General features: G+C 40.1%; 1 protein-coding gene across 1 annotated transcript; it reads right to left on the bottom strand.

Moving 5' to 3' along the window:
• Window positions 1-950: 950 nt before the first annotated feature.
• Window positions 951-26,285, bottom strand: cacng5 (calcium voltage-gated channel auxiliary subunit gamma 5). Its single transcript, XM_004066210.4, has 6 exons — window positions 26,056-26,285; window positions 14,451-14,691; window positions 10,342-10,428; window positions 5,604-5,744; window positions 5,366-5,511; window positions 951-5,046 (listed from the first exon to the last, which is right to left on the bottom strand). The coding sequence occupies exons 2-6, from the start codon at window positions 14,644-14,646 to the stop codon at window positions 4,783-4,785; spliced, it is 834 nt and encodes a 277-aa protein (XP_004066258.1). The 5' UTR covers window positions 14,647-14,691; window positions 26,056-26,285; the 3' UTR covers window positions 951-4,782.
• Between the last annotated feature and the right edge of the window lie 1,361 nt (window positions 26,286-27,646).

Raw genomic sequence — 27,646 nt, 5'->3', positions numbered from 1 at the left:
TAATTCTGCTCAGGTATCTGACAAGTTAATCTAAACTTTACACTATGGTTTGGGTGAATACTTGAATCTGATTGGCTGCATGGTGAGGATTAAAAAGTGATAACACACCTTGATAATGGACAACTAAAAAATAAGGTTTAGCTTGAATGTTCTGTATTATTGTCCTGGCCTAAACGCCATTTGGTAACTGGAGCAAAAGAAACACACAACACAGGATGACACAAGACACACAAGACAATGGTAGAGACATGAATAATTTGATAGTTTCCTTTAGCTTGTTTGGTAAATGTAATCATTTTGAAGACTGGGGTGCAGCAGAAGAGAAGGAGAGAAAAGTAAATAAGGAGATGAGACACAAGAAAGCGACAGATTTGAACAATTAAGACTTTGTTTCTTTGAAACAAACTTTTGTTTCATCGGCTGGTCAAGAGTAAGCGGTAACATGTTTCCCTTCCCTCTAAAGAGATGCTTTGATTAATTTATCACGATATTTAAAAATACCACTTTCCTCCGCTACTGCAGAGCCAGGAGGGTGCAGGCTTGGCAGCTGTTACCATGACAACGCCTCGTATCAAATTATCAAGTCTTTCCATGGAAAACAACCTAAAAAAATAACACAATGAAGGTACTATTAACTGATTTAATATTTATTTCGTGCGAACGCAACTTTCTGACAGATAGCGGAGGAAAGTACAAGCCTCTATATGCTCCAATAATTTCTGATAATGCACAGCTCTTCGGGCAGCGTTCCCTTACATACATGCAACATTTAATTAACTTAAACAAATTAAGCAAAACTTGGAACCCATTATTTCTTTAACCCTTGTGCTATCTTAGATGACCCCACCCTTACATTGACGTGTTCTCCCTACCATGATAAAGGTGGAAAAAAGTGGAAAGATTTCATGTAATCCATGGACACCAGTGAATATCACAAATCATTGAAGAAAAAAGGTTCAGAGCACTGTCTAGTGGGTCTAGATGACCCAACTCCCAATGTTAAAGTGCCTAGGATAGCACAAGGGTTAAATAGTTTTTAAAGCCAATGAGCCACAATGAAGGGGTTAAAAGAGACACATGCGGCTCGGGTTCCAGACTGCTGTTTTAGGGGACCTCTGTGTTTAAAATGTCCTAAATTGGGCTTTGATTTGTAAGATTGTTGAAAACTTAAGATGTGGTGTTCTGATTCTTTTGAATGAATATGCTGTTAACAGATTCGGTTACATATACATATATTGGATTGTTTATTTTCTTAATAAGTATCTGAGACCCTTTAACCCCGGGAAGGAGAAATGTTTGTACTGCTTGGAATGTAGAATTTGGTGATTACTAGTTGTCTGTGAATAAAAAGGCTGCATGGTGTCTTAGCGGTTAGCGCTCTTGAACCCCGTTGAGACAACTTTTGTAATATTGGGCCATTTGAATAAAATGGAATTGAGTTGAATTACAGAGAGAAGCATGGAGAGAAAATAGACACAAAAAATTTGTTTGAGCATGATGCTTGATTTCTAACTTGTGTCTGCTTGTTTGTGTGTAACTTTGGATTTGTCTGTGTTTAAAAATCGATTTGTGACTCGTACAATACATTTTTAGGGATGTAACGACAGGGACTCCAATGTTTGCGATCTGCTCCAAAAATTTGATTACGAATATTTTGATTGCTGATTCACAATCTGTATGAACAAAGTAGAGGGTAGTAAAAATACAATATAGATAAATACAATTCAGGCACAACGTGTGTTTGCTCTAAAATGCAGCATAATGTTGGATTTTTGTAGTAGGAAGAAAAAGATTGAAGTTCCGTTTACTGACATAAGGTCAGAAAATAACGAATTTGCTTTAACCCTTTAACACCGCAGCTTTAGCTCCAGTGTTCACACTTTTTGATTATGCTAACTCTTCGACCACTCAATGAACATAATTTCAGGGGATTCTGAAGCAGAGAAATGCTGATATGCAGCACCACTCAGTAGTGGAATGCTTATGTAATCAACGTCAATCAGCTGATTCAGCGGCTTTTCATACCCGCCTAGCAGTGGTATGCAATGCCTAAGAACGTAAAGTGTTGCATGTCGGTCAAAGCCAGCATGAAATTATGCTTTTCTGCACTGCAGAATCAGCTGTTTCACGGTGATCACATGTCACAGTCACGAATTTCACAGGAGGAATTTAAGAATATTGCAAACATTTCATGATTAATGTGATGTCATGTGACTATAAGCATGGTGGAGAAGTGGCACAGGAGCTTTATTTTAAAATGTTCTTCTAAAGTTTTGGGAGTCTTCTGGTTTTTCCACTAAAGCTGAAGACTGTCAGTTTGTAAAACATGGTTGTTGGAAGCATTGTTGTGGGTTTAGATGAAAGGTCTGTGAGTGTTTTCTAGTTGTTACATTTCTATTGAGGTTTTGCTGTGTTTACTATCTCGTCATCAATCTACTAGAACTGTAGTTGGCTAAACTTTGAGGATGGAAAAACTGGAGAATATTTTCAGGCCTGTTACAAAATGGTGTTGTTCTCCTTCCGATTCTGTTTACTGCTGTAAAAACTGTAAAAACACATTATATTAAATAGTAAGAATCATGGTTTGATCTGGGAGTCATTAAGTTTGATTTGTGAATGGAATCGCCACCTAATTAATGATCCACAGCTCTAATACAGTTGTGTAGTCACGTATGAATATCCCAAGGTTAGATTGTAGGAGACCTCTTGCAGATAACTTTCAGAACACTAGTGGTAGACCTCTAATACTACGTACATACTGGACTCGGAAACATGCCATCGAGTGACCGCTTCCACTCCATGGCGAAATACAGACGCATTTCATGCGTCCACGTTCAAAACTCTCGCTTTCGCATTTCAAAACGCAAGTTTTAAGTCAGTTTTGGGCGCTACGTACAGAAGGCCCAGCAATTGAACGTGCGTTAAAGTTTAACCAGTTGAACTTTAACCAATCAAAGACTTTTATTTGGTGGTTACATATGAGTTGTGTTTTTTTTCTTCAAAGCACAGAAGTGCCGACCGTTTGAAAATTGATCGTAAAGGAATTCTATGAACCCAAGTCTTTGTATATCGGAATAGAGCTGTGAAAGAAAAAGCCAGGAGTAAGATTCGCTACGACATTTCGTATCAACATTCTTCCAGCTGGGAATTCATGTGCTAGTTTTGGGTGGAGACAGACCTTAGTCCACACCATATGCTATAAACGGGTTCAAGAATGCTTGTTTAGTGCTTTCCTAAATGCGCGACCCATGCCCGGTGTGTACACAGCATAATAGAGTAACAAAAACGAGTTGTCTGAGATGTCAAGCAGACAATGGAAGTACTGCAGCTGTACATTAGTTATCTAACAGACCTCTTGTGCCCGGTGGGATCATGTGGAGCTGACAGCATGCAACCTTATGAAGAAATAACATCTTAAGAAAATATCTGCCATCTATAAAGAAGATTGCACAAGACATATATGTAACATGTTTTCACACACCAAAAGCAAGAAATGTGAATAGGTGGTACTTGGCGATTTGGTGCATCGTCTTCTATGGAATGTCAATGGGTCATAGGTACATTTGATTGTGACGTTCCTACATTAGTTTTAGCATCATGACAAGGGAAGAAAATGGAAAAAATATGCATCTGTGGTTTGGGTTAATACTGCAATTCTTTGTGGCAGAGGCTTTTTAAGCAGAAAAATCTCATTAAGCAGCGTTTTCTGTCAGCTTATCTTACATTCAAAAAGGCTCCATGTGAAACTACCGACTGACTCATCCACATTCCACACTAAACATGAGCGCCAGAACCTCCTCTTCTCCCCTTTTACTCTCTTTTCTCTAACTGGCAGACAAGGAGACATCTGTTAAACAAAAGCTGTCTTTGCATATGCTGCATGAATGCATATGCTGGCAATAAAACCTTAAACACTAGTGAAAAAGTCTTGTGTTGCTCATGAATAATCGGTGTGAATCTTTGTTATATTCTGTTAAAATAAAAATGTATGACCGCATGAAATTGTCAGAATTTAGAAATAAACAAAACTCCAAAAACAAGAACACATTTCCCTTTGCAGAAGTATAAATGATGTTAATATTCCTTCATCTGATTGAAGATAAAACGGACAAGATTGAAACAGAAATATTAGAAAGTATTAAAAAAATAAAGGTGTGATCTCAGCACTTTTAGATCTTCCTCACTCTAATTAATTGACTTGTATATGAAGTTCTCTTTTCAAACGGTTTTGTTCTGAAAGCTGTGAAGATTAGAAGTTTCTATACTTGTGCACCAGGACATGAAAAGAAATTAGAACGTGGAAACACCTGCAGCACAAACTGCTGCTCTCACAATAAATCCTACTTTGATTTTTTTCCCTCTCCCCTACCAAAGCACAATCCTCCTGAATAAATAATTGTGAGAATGTTTCCAGAGACCCACAGATACAGAATAATTTGTATTCTTGAGCTAAGACTATCTGCTTTCATATTTATTCTTTAGAGACGCTCTGCAATCTCTTCCTCTGATATCTACAGGTAATACTCAGTGAAAGCAAATGAAACTGCTTAAAACGTTTCCTCGTTCATCCTGAAACAAGACTGCTGGAGAAAACAAGAAACTAATCTTGAGGCTGTTTTTATTTTTCCTCCCTACAAAACCAAAAGCTGCTATCAAAACTGGCAGCTGACAAAGAAAAGCAACTCGGGTCATTGTCAGAGCACTTGAAGCGATAACTTCAAGCTGAACGATATATACTTAACGGCCAAAACCCGGGCAGATCAACATGACCCCAGCAATGCCTCAGCAGGGGGAAGAGGACATGTGTTCGTACTCTGGACACTTCAGGAGGGCGGGATAGTTGGAGGAGTTCATCTGGAGGGAGGCCTCGGAGGAGATGGAGGAAGGACTGCGGCCGCGCCCGGCCCAGGCGTCCGGATGCAGGAACTGACCCGAGTAATCCGAGCAGTTGCTCAGGCGGGGCCGGTAGAAGCCCTGATGAGGCCTGTACATCTCCTCTGCTGTGTAGCGCTTCATGAACAGGTACACAGACATGACGCCTGCTGTCTGGACAGGATGGAAAACAATGAAACCATCAAAAAAAAGGTCAGGTCCTATTCTTTTAGTTAACTTTCAATGCTTTTTTGCCTTTCATTGGGGGTTTGAGGATGGAGTTATCAAGTTTGAATGAGAAGGAACAACCGGAAAACGCAGACATGGGTATTTAATTAACACAAAAGCAGATTGATTTAATGGACATACAGATTTAACAGCTACAAGAAAACATAATTCATCTTGTCTGCGATGATAATGTTTCCAATAAAAGAAGCACCGTTTAGAAGCCAGCAATTGTTGAGTAAAAACCTTAGTTTTTAACCTTAGTTACCTCAGTGAGCAGGAAGGAGATGGCGGCAAAGGCAAAAGACCAGCCGTACTTGTAGCTGAAGTAAGCTTCATTCGTTTTGGTCCTGTTCAGCATTTCATCGTTAATGTTGGAGATGTACAAAACCAGCCCGACGACCAGAGACAGACCTGTTGAAGCCCACAGATGACAAAAACAGAAACGCAAATCTCTCGATGACCAAAGTACACGCAAACAAACGTCTTCACAACAAAGCCTGTACCTGACAGGATGAAGAAGATCCCAGAAACAAAGGCGAGGATGGTGTGATGCGGTCGAATGTGGCCGATGTTACTGAGCACAAACCCGATGAACATGAAAAAGAGGCTGACAAGAGGGAAGGGCGTGGCTGATCGGATCATCTCTGAAACGACAGGAAGCACATTTGGAGAAGTCAGAGAAAGTTTTCCTTTGTCTCGTTGAGTGCACAGCATGAGGAGCTCTGCCTCTCTGTCTCATGTTTTCATCAGCGTGACGCCTGCGGTTTACAGGTTTAGGTTATGACTCTTCATTCAATGACTGCAGGAGCTCATCCGATCCTGCTGTGAGGAAATGAAAAAGCCCGTCCCAGAGGTACCCCCCCGCCGCCCCCCCTCACACAAAACGTGCCTCTTTAGCTAAGTGGACTGTATGTTGTAACCTTTAGGGATTGCTCTCTTCAGTAGTTTTACTGCAATCTTGCCTGTTTAGAGCTGCAGAATGTCAGACATTTCCTTTCAGTGCGTATAAACCAACAAAATGTTAAGAACATGCAGAAATGAAAAAGGAAGCTGGTTCAACTCCAGGTAAGACATTTCCTAACAGGTAAGACTACACTACTCACAATAAGTTGGAAATATTATTAACATGGGTGCTTTTTCTATTTGGTCTGAATTCTATTGAAATATGTCAAAGTTACCTTGGATCTCACCTATAATAAATATGAAGGAACACTATTGTCATTAGTTTGATGTGTATTACCCCAAAAATTAAGACGGACGTAAACAGTAGAGAACACAACAAATAGCTTGAACAAATTTTGGCAACATTCAAAATGCAGGAACAGGGGCTGGAATTGCACAGTATCCATTCTGTCTGCCAATCAGGCCACAGTGTTCCAAAGTTGAACCCTCACCACCCAGAACATCTGCTGTTTTCTCGTCTGCCGTATGCCGCTGTGAGGAAATAGTTAAGTTTTGGTTATCATGTAAACCATCTGACCGGTTTCACCATCTCTGTTTAAGTGCAGTTTTCTCACAGTCAAAGCGAAATTAAAGCCCATTTAATGACAAAAAAGACGGACTCATTATCAGTGGAAATGATAAGATCAGTCACAGACAATAATAAATGTTTACCATTTTATTTTTTGTCTTGTCCCAGAAACTTAAATGACTCTTGATTCTTTCCCTTCTAGTCTATTTAGTCAAAAGTAAAGTTCTTGAATTTTTCTAAGATCGTCATGGAGTTGTTTGGGATTCCAATTTAATAGGAACAAATTTCCTGCAGTAATGAAAATATTTAGACAGAGATGCGGCATCCGCATGTCTCCATACTTGCCTGTTTTCTTTAGCCCCGGGGGCAGGAACACATTACACACATTTTAAAACCACTGCATTGGCTCCCTGTGCCATTCAGGATTGGTTTGAAAGTTTTCTCAATGTTTTAATGATCTTGGGCTTATTATTTAACTGATCTGCTTTTAAGATATGAACCCTTGGGGACCCTGTGGTTCTCCAGCACTGGCCTCTTAGTTCTTCCTCAGGTGAGGACCAAGACACACGGTGAGGCCTCGTTCCACCATTACGGTCCTCGCCTGTGGAAAAGCCTGCCGGAGAGCTTCAGGGCTGCAGAGGCCGTAGAGGTTTTTAGGAAGAGGCTCAAGACCCACCTTCTCAATCTGCCTTTTGTTTCATGATGTTAAAGCTGACAAGGGCTCTAAAAATCAGTCAATTCTTGTTTTCACATTCCTGTACATGATCACAGTGTTTAAGAACACTTTTTGCTAAGGCATCCATTCTCCTAAAAGGGTGAACCAGCCTTTGGTGGAAATAACAAGTCAAGTTTAGTTCACAGCTCTTCTCACAGAGGTGTTGTTAAATATTAGCACTCAAGTCAAGCCCAAGTTAGATCTGCTATCACCTAACACTTAACAAATCAAAAGGGGAGCTGGCATGTCTTTACAGCCTTTGTCAACACCTTCAAGTGGTGAATAAAAACAGCTGCTGACACTCATTCTGTCTGCAGAGTGTCTAAAATGAGGATGAATCACAGAGAGAAAAATCCTGCCACTTTGGAAAAATGACTCCAGAGCTCTGCTCATCTTCAATTTATTACTTTTTGGGTTGAATACTGCAACAACGTGATTCCAGATCATTTCAGAAATGACGACATGCCTGATATTTAGTTGTAGTTTAGTTGAATAATTAGGCCGTTAAAATTGCAGCATCTAGTTAGTTTCCCTTCACTGGATCCCAGTTGAATCTACAATTAAGTTCAAAATCCTCCTGCTAACCTATAAGGTCTTGCATGGTATGACCCAATCCTATATCAAAGACCTCATAGTGCCTTACCGACCAAACAGAACACTTCACTCCCAAAATACAGGACTGCTTGTGGTTCCTAGAACTTGTAAAAGCACAGTTGGAGGTAGAGCCTTAACCACCAAGCCCCTGTTTTATGGAATAAGCTCCCAGCTCATGAAGGAGAGGCCGACAGTTTCTACATTCAAAGTTAGACTGAAAACATTCCTCTGTTGACAGGCTTATTGTCAGACTAGCTAGTAATCAGAGATTATTTAACTTATTGCTTCCTCTACCTCACCTACTGTAAGGAAGTTTGGGGGAATAATTGTAATTTTCCTTACCTCCATTATACATATTTCTCTGCAGAGGGAAGATAGTTTCATAAACCGGGCCAGGGTGGCACACTCCCCCTGCTTTGATTAATACTATATTGTATCATTGCTGTTGTGGTAAAAATGTAGAGGTTCTATTCTTGTCATTATTATTAACATCAGCTGTATGTGCCATAGTGCATGCAACTTACTATAAACATGTTTTAATTTAATTTAATAGCAATTAGTTGCTAGTAGGCTGCTAGAAGTTTGAAGCTGGGGAAAGTATGGAGTACTGGGGTTCTGTCCTTGTTACAGCTGGGGCTGTATTTGATTTTGTTTTGTTTGTTTGTTCTGTGTTTTGTGTGTTATTTTTGTATCAGAGTGGGACTTCTGTGTTTTTTGTGGATCTTTGTTTGTATGTCTGTGATTATTTTCAGGTGTGCTGGCAAGGGTGTGGCCTCCATTTGGACAAGCTGGTGGAGGCAGCCTTTAAAAGCCACCACTTGGACCTCCAGCCGGTGAGAAGGGTGCCTTGCAGCAAAAGCCTCCACTGCAGCTTGGCCCTCTTCTCCATTTTGTTTTGTTCTCCATTTTGTTTATGTCTTCTCCACTTGTTTTAGTTTGTGTTGCACTTTGTAGTTCTTTGTAGTTTGTAGTTTTGTCTGTGCCCACTCTGTTTAGTCCTTTGGTTTATGATTTTGTTTAAGTGAAGCTGTAGGGGTGAACCGCCATTTTGTTTAGTACATGTTTTCTCCTGGTTTTGTTAGGTTAGGGAGGTTAGCGTTCTGTCTTTGATTTCCCTTTTCTTTTGTTGCAGGTAAGATTACATGTTGCAGTTAGTTGGGGTTTTGTTTGTTGTTTTGGCCTGGGTTCACCCTGAAGCCTTTTAGCTTCACTTTTAGTTATTGTTGGATTGTTTATTTGTAAATAAATTGGGTTATTTTATGGAGACATTCGTTTGGTGTTTTTTGTTACAGTCAACTTCAGTAGCCAAACCTTTACTTTTTATGTTATGCCCCCCCTAGCACCCCTAGACACAAAGGGGGCGTAACAGTCCTCTATTCTCATCTACTTCTCCTCTCCTCTATTTTTGAACATTTATTTATTCGACAGTGGCTCAGGCAGTTTAGCGGGTCGTCCAATGATCAAAGGGTTGGCGGTTCGATCACCGCTCCCACCAGCCAAAATGTCGTTGTGTCCTTGGGCAAGACATTTCACCCTACTTGCCTCCAGTGCAGCTCCACTGGTGTGTGAATGTGCATGAATGATCCCGGTGATGGTCAGAGGGGCCGTAGGCGCGAACTGGCAGCCACGCCTCTGTCAGTCTGCCCCAGGGCAGCTGTGGCTACAACCATAGCTTACCATCACCAAGTATGAATGAGGAGCGAATGAATAATGGACACACTGTAAGCGCTTTGAGCGTCTGGAAAAGCGCAGAAAAATCCAATCCATTATTATTCATCATTCAGTTCTCCATGCCTCTGTTTGGTTCAGTGCGATTCATGTGTTGTTTCTCTTTCCCACTCCCCTCCTGGGAGTCACTGTAGAGTTAGATAAGCTAATTCTTCTCTAAGAGTTCTGGTACATCACCTGTCCATCCTATGGGAGGATCCCTCCTGCATGTGGACATCCATGAGCTTTCTTCGTTTTTTTACCAGAATTCGTTTTTTTGGGAGGTTTTTCTTACCGAGGAGAGTCAAAGGACAGGGATGCCCAGTTTAGCTTAGTTTGTTTAGTTTAGCCATTACCTATTGAATTCTATGACTTAATGATCCTTATAATTTCATTCATTCATTCATTCATCTTCTTCCGTTTATTCCCTTTCGGGGTCACAGGGCTGCTGGAGCCTATCCCAGCCACTTGATTTCATGTTCTTATAAAAATACCGGTATGAAATCCGTTAAAACAACTATGTTGTAATATTTTGCTATATAAATACAACTGAATTGAATGGAAAATTGAAAACGTAGCTGTTTTGGGTGGTGGTTTGCCGACAGCAGTTAAAAGTCGTTTTTTAAGCTTCTAACTGCTGCAACACTCTTCTTGAATATCAAAATCCAAGTCAAAGAGCCAGACATCGAAGCAGGGAAATTTAACTAACACGAAAAAAACAACAGAAAACCAATGGTTTCAAGCAGCTACTTACTGAGCACACTGACAGTGGAGTCAGAGGTCATCTGCACAGTGGTCGGCAACACATACTCAATGGTGAAGCATCTTCCTTTCTCTTCTCCTGGATAAAAACAAGGACAAATGATCTTACACCATTTGAAGGAAACTGTTCATCATCATTTCAATAACCGGAAAGGGTCCTCCTCAGGATGAAATCTGTACAGAGCTTTAGATGACTTCCATGCTGATTAAACAATGTCTCGGGTTTACAGCTCATTTACATAACGCTCATATTTTGAAGTCAGCATTTAAGGAACACCCAGAATTAGATTTAGCACATATTTTTGACACAAACACAGCAGGTTCACACCAGCTCATGTGCTCCGCACAACCCAAGGTGTTATGCACAGAAAATGAATCTAATACTAAGATTTCATTGGTGAAATTCTTATTAAGTAGCCTATACATATTTTATCTAAAAGATGTCTGGCTTTTAACACATTTTAAAACAATAGTTTTCAATTTTGGGTCCATTTTTCAAAGTTGCTGGTTTGGATTTGTCTAAAATTAGCTTTTTAATATTCATGTCTTCTGTTTTTTTCTCTCCTCACTTCTCAACCAACAGTTTTCACTCTTGTCTATTTCTCCATCCACAAACACAGAGAATGTTGCGTGAATGTTGCTCTTCTCGCCTTCACCCAGGTCCAAACTTCTCACCAATCTACACTTTATGATCATATTATGTCTCATCTGCAGCAGAGATGGACATATGTTCCTATGTTTCCTGGGTCTAATCACCAAAGTTTTTACCAGAGAAGGAAATGGGTTTTCAAATAATCAACATTCATGATCATCCTTCAGCAATCTCTGCTGAGTTTATGTCCAAACAGAAAAGAATAAGTGAGACAAACAGCACCAGACCTAAAGTCTGCTTAGTGATGTCAACTAGAGAAGATTTTAACCTTAATTCATGGAGCCTCAAGAGTCAACTCCCAAGCATTTCTGGGCGACGGAGTGGATCTTCACTGGTCCAAAACCAGATTGATTCCTACTATTGAGAATGCATTACATAATATAATGTCCTTCATAAGCATGCTCCAATCAAAAGCTTTGGATAAAAGGTAGTCATGGTCCCTGGTTTCACCAGGAACTTACTGGTGGAATAAAACTCCACTAGGTCACCGGCAGATTTGGGTCTTTAAACAAAACAGAAACTATTCTTTACAAGTGCAATTTGGTGAAATAAAATCAGAACATTTCAAAGAACAGTTCTTATTCAGCAAATGTGATCCCAAACGACTTTGGAAAACACTGACTGTATAAGAGCACTGGACTGAGTGAGTGTACCGTCGCCCATACAAAACGGCTTACTTCTGGCTCCAACTAAATAAAGTCAATTAAGTCGCCAAAAGACATTAAGGAGCCAGACGACCTCAGTAAGCCGTGATTGGTCTGAGTCAACGTTTCTATGGCAACTACTGTCACCAATCCGGAGTGAGCTTTTTAGAAGTTTTCTTATCCAGTTTTTAAAAGGTATTTTAACAATCATTTTAATGAAATACTGTATGCTGCTGTACAGTTTAATAAGTTTGATGCTGTTTTGATTTAAGACTGTTATTTCTGATACTTTTGTTGGTGGACTGTAACCTTTATCTTTCTCTCAGAAGGTCTTGCCTTTTGCCAGGCCACAGTTGAAAATAATAATATTGTTCTTTATCTGTCTTGCCTGGATAAATAAAGGTTAAATAAAAAAAATTAAAAAACAAGTTAGTAATTTTCCAGTTACTAACTTGTTTTGAGTTATAATGTGTGTGACAGCATTCACTCAACATATCATCTCAACAAAATGAGACAGGTCTACTGCCCCATCACTGTTTGAACTGTGACATTAAGAGATTCTGGGACTAACACTGTGCTTCACACTGGTTAAGTAGGTCATGAGGTCACTCAATTGACACAGAAAGACAAGTGGACCAGCGGTAAATGCGTGGCCTGCAGTGAACTGTTCCCCAGTTTAAAACATCTGTTCTCCAAACTCAGCTGGACAGGCTTCCTACTCACAAAGACGGGACAATTGAGTCCAAAACAGGACAGGAAAAAGCATGACTGAAGCAATGCAGCACCATGTGGGTGAAAACCACAGACAACCATACAGCTGTGTGAAAAAACTGAACTTTTGAGTTGCAGCATAAATGGCATGAAGATGTTATTTTGATCACTTGCAATGCCAAAACACAACTGAAATGCAGAAAAGACAAACTTCTGTATTGAGCAGATACAATTTAGGGTGAATTCATTACCTGCTGGTGAAAAAACCATTGAAATGTTTTAATTAAAAAGTTTCTGATGAATTTGGAAAAAGTGTAAGAAAAATCGGAAACATTTCTGAGTAGAACTTCAGAGCAGAGTTTCTCTTCCCATTTGCACATTTTGCCCAAAAGGATCCTCAGGGCCTCTGACATCCTGATAGATCAGGCAGACCACAAGCAAGGAGCAACTGCATCTAGCAGTCTTACCGACCTCAGATACTTCTCCACACCTGTTGCATTGGAAAAAGGTTTTGCTGTGATGGTAAAAGTGTTCAAGACATATGTGTATGGCGGCGGAGAGCTTCTGAACCGCAGCAAGCCGCAGTTTAGAACAATAGTGGATTTAACAAGTTCATGAGCATCCAGTCAGTCTGATAGCTGCGCCTGTGTGAAACATTTTCTTTTTCCTAGGGGGGGCTGGCAAAAAATAATTGAGAAGCACTGGTATAAAGCATTATCAAAAATGTTGGATACTTTTTTCAGAGATAATTTTAAACCTACAGCTTTGTGTCACAAGCAGAATACCTTTAGAGCTCCTCTGAGCCTCTGTCCGTCACCATTTAAGAGTTAACCATAGTGTCAAAATAAAGCCTTCTCCTTGCTCCTCTGAATGTATTAACCAGAATGAAGTATAAGTTAAGACTAAAAAATTAAACCAGTATGTAAAAGAAGAAGATCACAGCTGTAGGGAAGAAAAACAACCCAATGGTGTTATTAGAGGATGCAAGAAAAGTTGATACCTGTTTTACGGATGGAAAACGCTTGCGTGGAACGTTTTGTCTCTAAGAAAAGATTAAAAGCTAACAGTTAGTTTCTTTTGTTATCTGAAAATAGCACCTGCAGGCATGCAGAGGCATTGCTGGAAAAGGGACAGTTTTCTGAAGGTCAGAAGGTCAGAAGCAGCGGAAAATGCACAGACAAGGGGGGGGGGGGGTTCATTATCAGTTCAAGGTACCAGCATCGCCTACGGATCGCAGTCCCTAACTGGGAAAGGTTAAGCACACACCCATTGACAAACTGGAAAAAGCTAACAGTTTGAGGGGAGAACTTGAGCGCAGTTCATAGACAGGTTTCCATAGAGGAGATGGATAGTGGTCTGAATACTGCAAAGAAAGAAAGTTAGGAAAAGTCATGCAAACATCTACAAACATTTCACACACTAGCCTTCAATAGACAAAAGACAAGAGAGAAAAAAGAACAAAACAAAAGCATTGTACGATTTTCAACCCAATGCCCTAAAACAATCAAAAACAGCTGTTACTGATTGTGTTCAAACAAATGAATCATACTGCTCATTTAACAACAAATCATTATTTTTGAATGAAAACCTTTTCAGTGAAGTTGATATCAATGCTGCTTGTTGTTTTTTATGTTACAGTAAAATAAAACTTATGTGTCTCAATCCAAATGGTATTTTCCAATATAATAAAGTTGTTTAACCCTTGTGCTATCCTAGGCACTTTACCATTGGGAGTTGGGTCATCTAGACCCACTAGACAGTGCTCTGAACCTTTTTTCTTCAACGATTTGTGATCTTCAAAAGATTCCATGGATTACATGGAATCTTCCCACTTTTATCCACCTTTGTCATGGTAGGGAGAACACGTCAAAGTAAGGGTGGGGTCATCTAAGATAGCACAAGGGTTAAATCTGAAACGATTCTTCATGGAATAGGTCGATCCTATTCGATTAACAGCTTTGGCTCAGACAGATCGTTCTGATTGAATCGCAGGGATAGAAATCAATTCATCGATCAAGTCAATTAATCATTACACCCCTAGTAACCGTTTTTTTTTTATTCAAGATAATTGACTTCAGACACACAGTAACTCACCAGCCATGAAACAAACCCTCCACAGGCCAGAGTGAAGGGACATGCGCATCTCTGTGCTCTGGTTCAGGGGGAGGATGACTCCTTCCTCCAGGTAGAGCCAGTAGTCGGTGCTCACCGCTATTCCCAGCAAGCCCAGACCGCAAACAGCAAACACGCTGCTCAGCAACGTCAGCGCCTTCCTGCCACAGAGGCTCATACCACAATCTGAACAGCAGGGGGGGCCTGCTGGCGGAAAAGGGAGCTAAGAAAAAAAGAAAGAGAGAACATTTTAGGTTGTATGCTATTGAGTAGGGACAGACAGCAACAAGTTGAAGGCAAAAAAATGCTGCAAAAGGTAAGTAAACTCAAATTTGGGCTAAAATTCATTCACTTAAGTTGTGCCACAGATGTGAACCCAAAGTTCACAAAGTTAAAAAAGTGGTAAATAGCAGTTTCTGGAGAAGCGCTGTGTGTGGCGTTGTCTTGGTCATTGGGGCTGCATTTTATCTTGGTCACGTTGAAATGCAGGGCTGTGTGAGGAAGGGCATCTGCCGTAAAAATCTCTGCTGAACCTCCTGCGCCAATCATTATAGTTGCTAATCATCTCTGACATGGGGCTCAAACTCACAATCATGACCTTTAAGTCTCTGTCCCCAAACATCCATCCCAGAGTTGGTTCAAACATTCAATTTTGACTTACGGGCTTTCATTACGAGCTCACTTCTGCTGCTTTCAGGTGTGCTGGGCATTTCTAGCATTGACATACACTGACCTCAGCCAACACAAACCCACTTGTTGACCTGTGTGATTGTAACTCCATGAAATCATTCCGATTCACAACTACAACACACTGATCTGTAAGAAAATCCACAATAACGCAAAATATTACACATATTTCAATATATGCATGTTTTTTCTTTGAAGACATTTACTAAAGAAAAAATGTTAAAGTAATTATTTTACTGTTTGTCACTAGTTTTAATCTTTGCTTCTCTGTTGTACATTGGAAAAAAACCTTGATGATTTCAACAAAGTTAATTTCTAAAAAGTGAATGTTTTTATGCACATGTGTCAAACTCAAGGCCTGCGGGCCAAATGTCATTTTATGTGGCCCGCAACAGCATCAAAGTTTTTAATTCCTTAGAATAAAAAATAAAAATGGGTTTGTATTTATTCATATCTAGGGGGAATCAGACTTGAAATATGGGATTGGGCAACTATTCATTAGGACGTAAACACTGTCTGTATAACCTAACCTGTCAGAATCAAATTTAAAAGGATTTATGCTAAAGTAACAAGCAAAAAAATTTTTTCTATACAACTGTAATTGTCACTTTAAAAAGTTATGACAAATAGATGAGTTATGTATCATTAAGGAGTAGTTACGTTTATTTTTTTATTACATTTAGTTACATGTATAAGTCATATCTGGTCGTCCGAGGACAGCCGCTATGCTGATGTGTCCCTCGGTGAAAATGAGTTTGACACCCCTGGTTTAAGGAAAGGCACATGTTCTTAAAAAGGTTTATAGATCAGAAGTCTCTTTTGTATATTTGTATAGGATGTAATATTCTCACTCCAGGTTTTAGGGAGATTTAACAGAATAGGTAGGAGGCAGGTGCCACCATCACCTTCAACTCTCATCAGTCTGTTAAAGTTAAGAGCTCAGATGTGCTTATAAATCAAAAGACATCACCAATGCTCTAAAAAAAAACGTTGTTGCTGCACAGTATTTTAAAAAGAGTTCAAAACTTTCCTCTTGGTCGTCCTCTTGGTGAAGGACATAAAGAAAGAACAATCCTCCGAAAAGAAAAGAGGCAATACAAATTCTGAGACGAGACAATCCTGCATGTTTCCCTGAAGTTCAGAGAATAAAAAACAAAGAGATCAAGGCAGTGGAGCAGCCAGGAGAAAGCCCAGACCTTAACTCAAATGTTGGGAGAGTTTGGTGTGAGCCAGTCTCATGAAATGTTAAAACCTTGTTTTGCGAGAGAAGCAAATATTTCAAACCACAGGCTCCGTGCTCAGAAACAAACATGATTTGAATTTGTTTCCCTTGAATGCACTCCCTCTATGTCTTTCAGCAAGGACTATAAATCAGTGATCTGATTTATTTAAACTGAGTATGTCCTTGCTTTCTACCTAATTAAATATATTTTCAGTGGAATAAAAAGTTGCTGCTGGCCAGAACGAACTGCAGCCATGAAGAGGAAGCATGGTACGTACTGGAGACTCAGAATGAGCAACTGCCGCCTACAATTTTGGAAACCAAAGCCATGCATCCTGGAATCCACGCTGAAAAGAAGTAATTTTGCATAATGAGTTCTGAGAATGCTGTCACACTGATCCCCCCCACCACCACAAACAGAAAACTGTGAAGATGGAGGAAATGTGTGAGCACGTCTGGCAATGCAGGATCTACGGTGGCCCAGAAGTACGGTGGCCCAGAAGGGTCACAACACAACACATTAACTTTAAACACAACACACTAACTTTACACACAACACACTAACTTTACACACAACACATTAACTTAACACACAACACACTAACTTTACACACAACACATTAACTTAACACACAACACATTAACTCACAACACAACACAATAACTCACAACACAACACAATAACTCACAACACAACACATTAACTCACAACACAACACAATAGCTCACAACACAACACATTAACTTTACACACAACACACTAACTTTACACACAACACACTAACTTTACACACAACAGATTAACTTTACACACAACACATTAACTTTACACACAACACATTAACTTAACACACAACACATTAACTCACAACACAACACAATAACTCACAACACAACACAATAACTCACAACACAACACATTAACTCACAACACAACACAATAGCTCACAACACAACACATTAACTTTACACACAACACACTAACTTTACACACAACACACTAACTTTACACACAACAGATTAACTTTACACACAACACATTAACTTTACACACAACACATTAACTTAACACACAACACATTAACTCACAACACAACACAATAACTCACAACACAACACAATAACTCACAACACAACACATTAACTCACAACACAACACAATAGCTCACAACACAACACATTAACTCACAACACAACACATTAACTCACAACACAACACAATAACTCACAACACAACACATTAACTCATGGCCCAGAAGGGTCACAACACAACACATTAACTTACCTCACAACACATTAACTCACAACGGAAGTAAAGCAGCAATTGAAGTGCTTTTATTCTGAAATTTCTACTGGGCTGAGCAACTAACTACCTAACAGAAAGCTCACTGTGACATTACTTTCTGTTCAGAAAGTAATGTAAGTAATGTAAGTTAATGTGTTGTGTTGTGACCCTTCTGGGCCATGAGTTAATGTGTTGTGTTGTGAGTTAATGTGTTGTGTTGTGAGTTATTGTGTTGTGTTGTGAGTTAATGTGTTGTGTTGTGAGTTATTGTGTTGTGTTGTGAGTTAATGTGTTGTGTTGTGAGCTATTGTGTTGTGTTGTGAGCTATTGTGTTGTGTTGTGAGTTAATGTGTTGTGTTGTGAGTTAATGTGTTGTGTTGTGAGTTATTGTGTTGTGTTGTGAGTTAATGTGTTGTGTTGTGAGTTAATGTGTTGTGTTGTGAGCTATTGTGTTGTGTTGTGAGTTAATGTGTTGTGTTGTGAGTTAATGTGTTGTGTTGTGAGTTATTGTGTTGTGTTGTGAGTTAATGTGTTGTGTTGTGAGCTATTGTGTTGTGTTGTGAGTTAATGTGTTGTGAGTTATTGTGTTGTGTTGTGAGTTAATGTGTTGTGTTGTGAGTTATTGTGTTGTGTTGTGAGTTAATGTGTTGTGAGTTAATGTGTTGTGTTGTGAGCTATTGTGTTGTGTTGTGAGTTATTGTGTTGTGAGTTAATGTGTTGTGTTGTGAGTTAATGTGTTGTGTTGTGAGCTATTGTGTTGTGTTGTGAGTTAATGTGTTGTGTTGTGAGTTATTGTGTTGTGTTGTGAGTTATTGTGTTGTGAGTTAATGTGTTGTGTTGTGAGCTATTGTGTTGTGTTGTGAGTTAATGTGTTGTGAGTTATTGTGTTGTGTTGTGAGTTAATGTGTTGTGTTGTGAGTTATTGTGTTGTGTTGTGAGTTAATGTGTTGTGTTGTGAGCTATTGTGTTGTGTTGTGAGTTAATGTGTTGTGTGTTAAGTTAATGTGTTGTGTGTAAAGTTAGTGTGTTGTGTGTAAAGTTAGTGTGTTGTGTGTAAAGTTAGTGTGTTATGTATAAAGTTAATGTGTTGTGTGTAAAGTTAATGTGTTGTGTGTAAAGTTTGTGTGTTGTGTATAAAGTTAATGTGTTGTGTTGTGACCCTTCTGGGCCACCGTAAGGATCCCTTTGTAATAAAATTAATATTTTCCGATTTGTTTTTTGACTCTTGGAACAACAGAAAAGATTTGATCTGCATGGCGTAAATTATAAGAAGACTAGAAAAGAATTAGATATTGTTTAAGATTTTTTGGGTAACTGAGGTTGATACATTTGAAGGTGTATAATTGCCAGTGAAATTGACATTGGGAGGATGGGGGAAGCCAGGACAGTTGCTGATACATTAGACAGTGGTGAGTTCTAAACGACAACGGAGAATAAACCTACACAAACTGTTATAAATAACATTCAGCGGTCGGAGATTAGTGAGAGTGGTGTTTTGATTTATCATGTCACCGTAGTCTAAAGTCTGGATAATCAGTTGTGAGATAATTTTCTTCCTGAAAGAGAAACTAAAACACTTGATTGATAAAGTAATTTTAAATGAGAAATTGTTGAATGGAAAATGGACTGAGCATGAGCACTAAAAGAGAGTGAGGAGTCAAGTGACAAACCAAGGTATTTGAATTGTTCTATTGGGGAAATAGGTGGCATGTCCATGTAAGGTAAATTTATTTCATTAGCAGCTACAGGACAACATAAAATAGGATTTTGATTCGTTGAGTAAGAGCTTATTAGATTGTAACAACAATTGAACAGAATTAAAATCATGTTGAATTGAGTGATGAATGTCAATTATATTAGATTTAGATGAGTAAATGACAGCATCATCAGCATAGAGTTAAATCTTGCTGTCAATGCATTTAGTTGGAATGTCATTAATGCCATCTATCCATCCATCCATCCATCCATCCATCCATCCATCCATCCATCCATCCATCCATCCAAAGGTCGTTAAGGGGATCAAGTGAGGAACCTTGTGGAATGCCTGGAAATATTACTTCCTGTTAGAAATCAAAATGAATGTCCACTGAATTAGAGAAATTCTTTTAAAAAAGCAGATGATGTTGAAGTTTTCCACAATAATGTGACAGAGACCGATGCTACTGGGAGCCCAGGGGCCTACCGGTTTCTAGGTAGCCCTCTACAGCAGAACGTTTTCATTTTTAGTGAAAAAAATATTTCACCCTATTTTTGGGTAGCTTTGGGGTCCCACATTTAATATCAATTGTAAAATTGATCACCCCTCACCCCTTCAACCAGATGTTGGTTTGTTGCTTCAAGGCAAAACCTTGGGTGGTTAAAACACCAGATAATCATTGCATTTGAACTAAACATGAAGCAACAAACAGACAGAAAATTATGTAAACATGTAAACATATAAAAATATATCCAAAAACTTCTATTTATACATTTCTCAGGGGTTCATCTTCTTTACTCTGTCGTAGCGATCAGGTGTAAAACAGAGGTAAAAGCTGTATTTTCTGTTCAGAAAAAAGGAAAAATATCCCAGAGAGAAAAAAATGCAATTGGACTAGTATGCACACACACAATTACTGTTCCAACTGAAGTCTCACTGAACCCTGAGCTCATAAGTGGCCCGTAACCCTTGTGCTATCCTAGGCACAGTTGGGTCACCTAGACCCACTAGACAGTGCGCTGAACCTTTTTTCTTCAATGATTTGTGATCTTCACTGGTGTCCATGGATAACATGAAATCCTCTTCACCTTCATCCACCTGTGTCATGGTAGGGAGAACACGTCAATTGTCATCTTGACCCCATGGGACAGCACAAGGGTTAAATCTGATTCATGAATCTATTTCTTCACTTCCTCACTGTTTTCTGAAATTTCGCTGTCCGCACATTCTGATGGAATCTCCTTCCCCGGTCTCCTTCCATAAAAGCTTTTTCTGTCTATTTCCTATGATCGTGAGTAGATTGTAAAGTAAAAAACACTGACTGTGATCTTATACATGCTTACTAACACACAAACATGCTAATGCATTATGTTAGCTGAAACACACTGACTAACTGCACAGTGTTGCTTTGAGGCAACGGATGAAAATGAACAGTTTTACTGTATAAATCCTTTTTTAAAGTATCAAAAGTACTTTTTCACATCTCAATGTACATTCACATATTTTTAAACGACATTTACATTAATATAAACGTAAAAACGTTTTGTTATAAAGTTTTCTTTCTTGTAGCACAGCTTACAGAAAAGCCCCCCCCCCCCTAAACTTTATTGGACAGTAAAATGACTTGTTGCATTTTTTTTAAAGGAAAAAAAAGTTCTGAGTTGCTCTGTCAAGCAAAGGGCATATCATCACAAGCGGTGCAACTCCCTTCTTTCTGCTCCTAATATGCACACAAACTCATGTCAACTTCAATTTAAGCGGCATATCGGAAATCCTGTGGGTTTCTTTTGAAATGTTCTGGATGATCTTTGAAGAAAATAAAACATGAATTCCTAAGGAAATGCTTGAAAAGTTTGGGATTTCTGACCCAAAATAAAAGAAAATTTTTATCTCAATGCAGATTCTTTTCTTCAGTGAAAATAAGACCAACATCTCACTACTGAATGAAAAATGAAAACTGATTGGTGAGGTAAACATGACTGGGACGAATGGCAGGATGTGTGAAATGTCATCCCAAACAGCTGACACACTCATCTGAACGTGTCCATCTCTGTGGAGGCTCTGTCAGTGTCACAGCACAGATCTCTTTTGGCGTGCGTGTTGACCCACTTCCTATGGCTGCAGGACTGCGGCTGAGTGCGGTCCCTCTGTCGCGTCTGATGTGGACCGGCAGCCCACACTGTGTGAGTGGGCTCCTGTTGGGTGATGTTGCTCTGGGCTCTCTGGAGGACAGACAGGGTCTAACGCATGAGAGGACGTAATGCCACGCAGCCACAGATGCAGCCGGGTGAGGCTGGCAGCCCCCGCTGATGGACATCTGAGTTCTGATTAAGTGGTGACGCTTCGCATGAAGATGTTCACATCAAAAATGTTCAAACATTAGATCAGACTCACTGATGTAATCCAGGGAGTGACAAACCGGCTGAATCCAGTTTCTGAATCAACGCAGATTATTAGACTGTTTCAGGGACCCACAAAGTGTCTGCGGCCAAGCTGTCCTCCTCATGTGGTCAACAAGGTTATGTCTTTAAACAATTTCAATGCAAATATGTTTGGAAAACTTTAGATTTGGACTAAAAGGACCATTTCTGGGAATTTTAATCCCTGGTTTGAACTGGAATACATTTGTTTGTAGCTGATTTTTTTTTTTTTTGTTCTACTTTAGTTTCATGTTTCTGAATAGAAATCAAAGATGTTTTTTTGGCCGATGTTATTCTTTAGTATTTACGTGTCACCAAGCACAAAAAGTGGTGGAAATTGATGTCGGCCCCACGTAATACGTAGGGCTCAGTGCTCACCTAACCCTGACCCCGCCCTCATTACAAGACAATAGTCACTTCCTTTTTTTGTTGAGATTTAATTTTAGCACAAAAAAGAGAAATAAAAAAGAAAGTGAACACCTTGTTTTTAAAATATTTTTAAACATTAATTTGACAATGGCAATTCTGTTATAGAAGTTTGTCGGTTTATTGATTCACTTCAGTTTTATCTGTTTCATTAGTTTTGATTCAAAGCAAAACATCAAACCATGAAGAAACACAATTTTTTATCCTTTCTACTTTCCCAATTCATTTGAACTCTTTCAAACTGATAAAGCCCATAAAGGTGAACTGATTGTTATCTATAGTGAGACAGGAATGAGGCAAAGGTAGAGAAGCGTAGCTCTGACAGTAGTAGTTCCAGACTCAGTAAGGATGAACCTGAGATCAAATAACATTTACCAGCTGATCCGTTTCTTGACATGAATGATCTGGAAGTCACAGTTTTTATTTGGATGGAAACGTGGCTGACGTTTCTCACAACTTCAAAGCATTTGCACTTTAGCCAGTCGTTGCTTTTGCTGACACTTTTATGATTTTTAGTTTGTTCACTTCTTTTCCACTGAGCCATGTGTTCAGCACCACCGTGAGGATCAATGAAGACAATGGAATATTAAAAATGGGATCTGTTTTCATCTATTTTTCTCATAAGGCAACCAATGAAAAAAAAATCAAAAGAAATATAAAAATGCTGAAAAATGGAAGGATCCCTTCTTGCTAGCAGTGTTCAGTTATTCCTCTTTGATCTGGAGTGCCACCAGTCCGACTTTATCCATTCTGGTTGGACTTCCCTCCTTGTATGTGCTAGAACTCAGAACATCCTTCGCCTCCAGCAGGAAGCAAACGGGGGAATAAATTCTCAGCGGCCTAATTTTGGCGATGAATCACCAACTCCTTCAGGGCACGCCAACAAAAAATGAGACACAGTCACGGGTTGAAAGCGCTGCTGCAGGCAAGACGACCTCCTTTGGCAGAAAAACGCAGAGAGGTCACAGCTGTCAGCACGGACAGTCGAGTCAGATTCATAGGAATTCTGGCTCCACATTTTTACCATTTCTCCTGAATAAAATCATGAAATTTAGATAATGTATTGACCTGATTATCTTTCTAGGATGATCAAAACTGATTTGAGGAGTTTGGCCAGTAGTCAAACCTCAGATTCAGGAACAACAGCAGGGTTTCCGTCCTGATCGTAGAACAGTGGACCAGAAGGCCAGCTCTAAATCCTTTATAGGGTGCTGAGGGTTTGTGGGAGTTTGCTCATTCAGTCCACATGTGCCTCGTGGATTTGGAGAAGGCATTTGTACCGGTCTATTGTGGTGAAGAGAGAGCTGAGCCAAAAAGCAAAGCTCAATTTACCGCTCCATCTTCGTTCCAATACTCAGCTATGGTCATGAGCTCTGGGTTATGACCCAAAGAATGAGGTCACGGCTGAAATGAGTTTCCTCCGTAGGGTGGCTGGGCGCTCCCTTAGAGATAGGGGGAGAAGCTCTTTACCCGAAGAGAGCTCTGAGTAGAACAGCTTCCCCTCCACATTTAGAGGAGCCAGTTGAGGTGGCTCGGGCATCTGGTACGGATGCCTCCATGGCGCCTTCCTGGGGAGGTGTTTCGGGCATGTCCCACTGGTCGGAAGCCTCAGAAAAGACCCAGGACATGCTGGAGAGAGACTAGGTCTCTAATTGGTCTGAGAACGCCTCGGGGAAGAGCTGGAGGAAGTGGCCGAGGAGAGAGAAGTCTGAGCATCTTTGCTTAGACTGCTATCCCCCGCGGCCCGGTCCCGTAAAACAGAAGATGGAGGGAGGGAGGGAGGGAGGGAGGGAGGGAGGGAGGGAGGGAGGGAGGGAGGGAGGGAGGGAGGGAGGGAGGGAGGGAGGGAAGGATGGATGGATGGTTAGGAGGGATAGCTAAGCTTTAAAACTCTTCCCCTTGTCTCATCTAAAAACTCAGACTTTAAAGTTTTGTTCTTTGAAATCTATTCTCTAAAACGATGCTGAGACTCTTGTTAGGAATTTTCCTGAAAATCACAAACACACCTGGTTTGAGGTTAAAGCAACAACCGCAATTCTTTACTTGAGCTCAGTAACAGCTGAAGATCCTCTCAGCACCTGAGTAGGTCACAATCAACATTTTAAAAGCTCAACAGTGTCTGGACGTGACACAAAGTGAGCCACCACTACAGGGCTAACATCTATTTCCCAGTGTTTGTTGGGAGAAAAAATGCAACATTTATAAGAGCTTGACTTGACCCTGTCGCCAGGCAACGCAATACGGAGAAGCTCCCAAATCAGTAAAGCATGAACGGACTGATGAGTGCGTTCAGAAGCTAGGCTTTCTATTTGGCTGGGCATTTTCAATGCTGGAGTGGGAAAGAAGGAAAACAGACACACAAAAAAAACCAACAGGAGTTTATGCTGTCAAAAACATTACATGAATCCATAGAAACACATCATCACAAAAACTAAAGGCTAAGATCAGGCCAAGATAGACCTATCTATCTAGATAGATCTAAATCTTAGATTAGATTACGGCTAAATGTTTCCATCTCATTTCTTCCATTTCAGCACATCTTTGAAAAAACTTCCTCCACAGAACATCTAAAAGTGTTTTTTGTCATTTACAGACTGGATTGCAGAAGAGTCGTGACGTTTACACTGGCTGAGTCTAGCCTCAGCCCCAGATGAGTGATCATAATTATAACAGAGAAGCGAGCCGTCATGCGGTGGAAGGTGTTTGAGAAACGGAGCCCACTGCAGCTGTGATCCCAACAAAACAGTCTTTGCTTTAAGCAGATATTCCCCTTCATCCCTGTCACAGAGACACAGTTTCATGGATCCATGCAGACACAGGGAGTAATGTTACAGTTTCAAGTTGGACGCGCCTTTGTGATGGAAGAGGCTGCTTCACTTTAGTCGATTTTGTATAAAATGTAAACGTGACCGCAAACATTCATTAGCAGATGTTCAGAGATAAAAATAAGCCTCCATCTTTAACTGAAATGAATTAACCTATAGTGGTTAAAAGGACACGACATTAATGGAACTGCGATGATGATGACAGGTCTGTGTTAGCTCTTTTTTGTTTTTAGGTAGAAGTCACAGATGTGAGCATAGGTGCTGCACAAAAAAACCCACAAATATAGAAGTGAAAAAATGAAAAGCGGATAGAATAGAAGCAAAGATGGAGATATTTTTTCTTTGGTTCACTCTCCAAAACCTCAGAATCTATAGATTACTTAAACACCCATGCGTTTTGACTGGAATAAATCTAAAAATAAAAATAAAAAACTAAACTCAGAAATTAAAATCTTTTGAAGGCATTTCAACACATTAGTAGTTTATTTATACTAGTATATATATAGTTTTTCCTCTGTGGTGAGACTTGAGGATTCCTCTGTTCGCTGTCCGTGGTGCTGAAGCGCCTCAACAAGCAGTCAACAACAAAGACAGCTGGAGGATGCTGGGAAAAGCTGCTGTGCCGGAGGAAAACGATCGAATCAAGCCTCCGTTTATGCACGTTTGTCGACGTGCAGGAATTTGGTTGTAATGTGAATCATTTTGGGTTCAAATGTCCCTTAATAGTGTGTTCCACCTCCAACCTGAAGCTTTTACGTTTCACTGAACTATCTCTGGTTAAGAGAATGACACTATTTTACTAACAGACGGTTGGATTCCCAGACAGCTAAAGTCGATAACTGACTTCTTTGAAATCGCTGTTAAGTTTAATTCAAAGAGACAAAAAACGTTAATAACAGGAGGGATAAGTAAAGGCAAAAAAGGTACACAACTGTCACGTTTGTTTCAGAGTAGGTGACAGGAAGAGCAACAAAGACATCCTGTAGGAGTGAACTGCTCCATCATCAGCCCAAACGGGTGTCCTACCTTCGTGAAGAAGATTCGTGGATGAAAAAAGCGACACAGTAGCGTCCGAGTCCGAGTCCGAGTCCTGATCTGCGTCCTCTGCCTTCAGTCGGTCCGGGGAGCTCTGACACACGTGAAGCCCGCGTGCAGGACCAGAGCTGGAGCGCGCGCGCCACTTGGACCTGAGCGTGCGGAGCGGAGCACGTGGCAGCCGACCCCGCGAGCCCCCTGTTCTCAGGTGTGCAGAGGAGCGGGACACGGAGGGGTCCAGGGGGGGGCGTGTTCGTTTTATTTTCATAATTAATTTATAAACACGAAGTTTATGCTCACACACCGACACACCGACACACACGCACACACACACAACTTTGCATGCAGCAGCAGCATCCATAGCCGTTCAGTTTTTTGGTTCAGCCCCAGAAACTGGATCTTTGCTGTGTCTGTACTCATGAGGTTTCTTTGAATCGCCCTTAGTCCTGCCTGACCCCCCCAGGAGCTGCACTATCAGATGAAGGTATGGACTTCCAGAAGTCCAAACCTTCATCTGATGGTGCATCTGCCCTGCCCCTGTTAGGAGCAGGGCAGATGCCTGTGACAAAGTTGCTCTGGGGGGTGAATTCAGGCACTCAAACCCCTCCACCACGATAAGGTGGCGATTCAGGGAGGGGGAATTTTTCAGTTTCAAGCCAATCACTAACAATTTGGGTGGGAAAACCGGATTACTCGGAGGAAACCCACAGGCCGTTCTTTTCATCTGGAACAAAGAATTTAGTGTGACTGATTTTTGTGGCCAAAATTAATCTTTTTTGTTTTTGTTTTGAGTTGTAATTCTTGGGTCGTCGTCCTGCACAACAAAAAGCTGGAAGTCAACGTCTGTGACTCTTCAAGATCCTAAACCATCAGGAACCATACATGAAATGTATGTGTTTTTGATATGCTGGTACAAAAATGAAATTGTTTTTAACTTATTTTAACATGTGAAAGTTTTAAGGTAAATATGATGAATTAGTCAATGTATTTTGTGTGTGTGTATTTTTTGCGTATGGATCCCAGGAAGACTAGCGACCACTTTGTGGAAGCTGATGGAGCTCCAAATAAATAAACAAGCTATCAGGAACCACAGAATGGTTCTTCTAAACAGGTGGGGGGAACCGAAGCCCTCGGAGGAAACCCACGCAGACACGAGTCCGTCAGGAACCAGAACTGACCCAACAAACCAACGTGCCGCCCGATTTTTTTCTAGCTTATTTTGGGAACTAATTTCACACAAAAACTAGACATTTGAACTTTAACTATATTAACCCTGAACTCCAAACCCATATTTTCTGAACTTCTTTTACAACCTAAAGTCAGTTATTAAAAAACATTTACAGTCTATAATGAAAAAAATGACATTATTATAACCCCAGTTATAATGTAGAAGAGTAAACAAACTTGAACAGATTTCCAGACTTTTATTTTACAGAACAGAAACTTTTTTTTTGTGCTTTAAGAGTGAAATTGAAAAATATTTTTAAGATACAGGCCTACAAGAATTACAAAAACTAATAAAAACATAGCAATCTAAATAAATAAATATGTCAATACATTAATAATCAACTAACAAATAAAT

This window comes from Oryzias latipes, chromosome 1, assembly GCF_002234675.1.
Source record: "Oryzias latipes chromosome 1, ASM223467v1".
In the NCBI taxonomy this organism is placed as follows: domain Eukaryota; kingdom Metazoa; phylum Chordata; class Actinopteri; order Beloniformes; family Adrianichthyidae; genus Oryzias; species Oryzias latipes.
The sequence above is the reverse complement of the archived record's forward strand: the minus strand, read 5'-3'. Positions and strand labels throughout refer to the sequence as shown.

Excerpts from the sequence above, each read along its gene's own strand:
- cacng5 (XM_004066210.4), bottom strand. The coding sequence starts at position 14,646 with ATGAGCCTCTGTGGCAGGAAGGCGCTGACGTTGCTGAGCAGCGTGTTT. Across the intron at positions 5,745-10,341 it reads CTCCACTGTCAGTGTGCTCA|AGATGATCCGATCAGCCACG; the intron begins GTAAGTAGCTGC and ends CTGTCGTTTCAG. Across the intron at positions 5,512-5,603 it reads GATCTTCTTCATCCTGTCAG|GTCTGTCTCTGGTCGTCGGG; the intron begins GTACAGGCTTTG and ends GGGCTTCAACAG.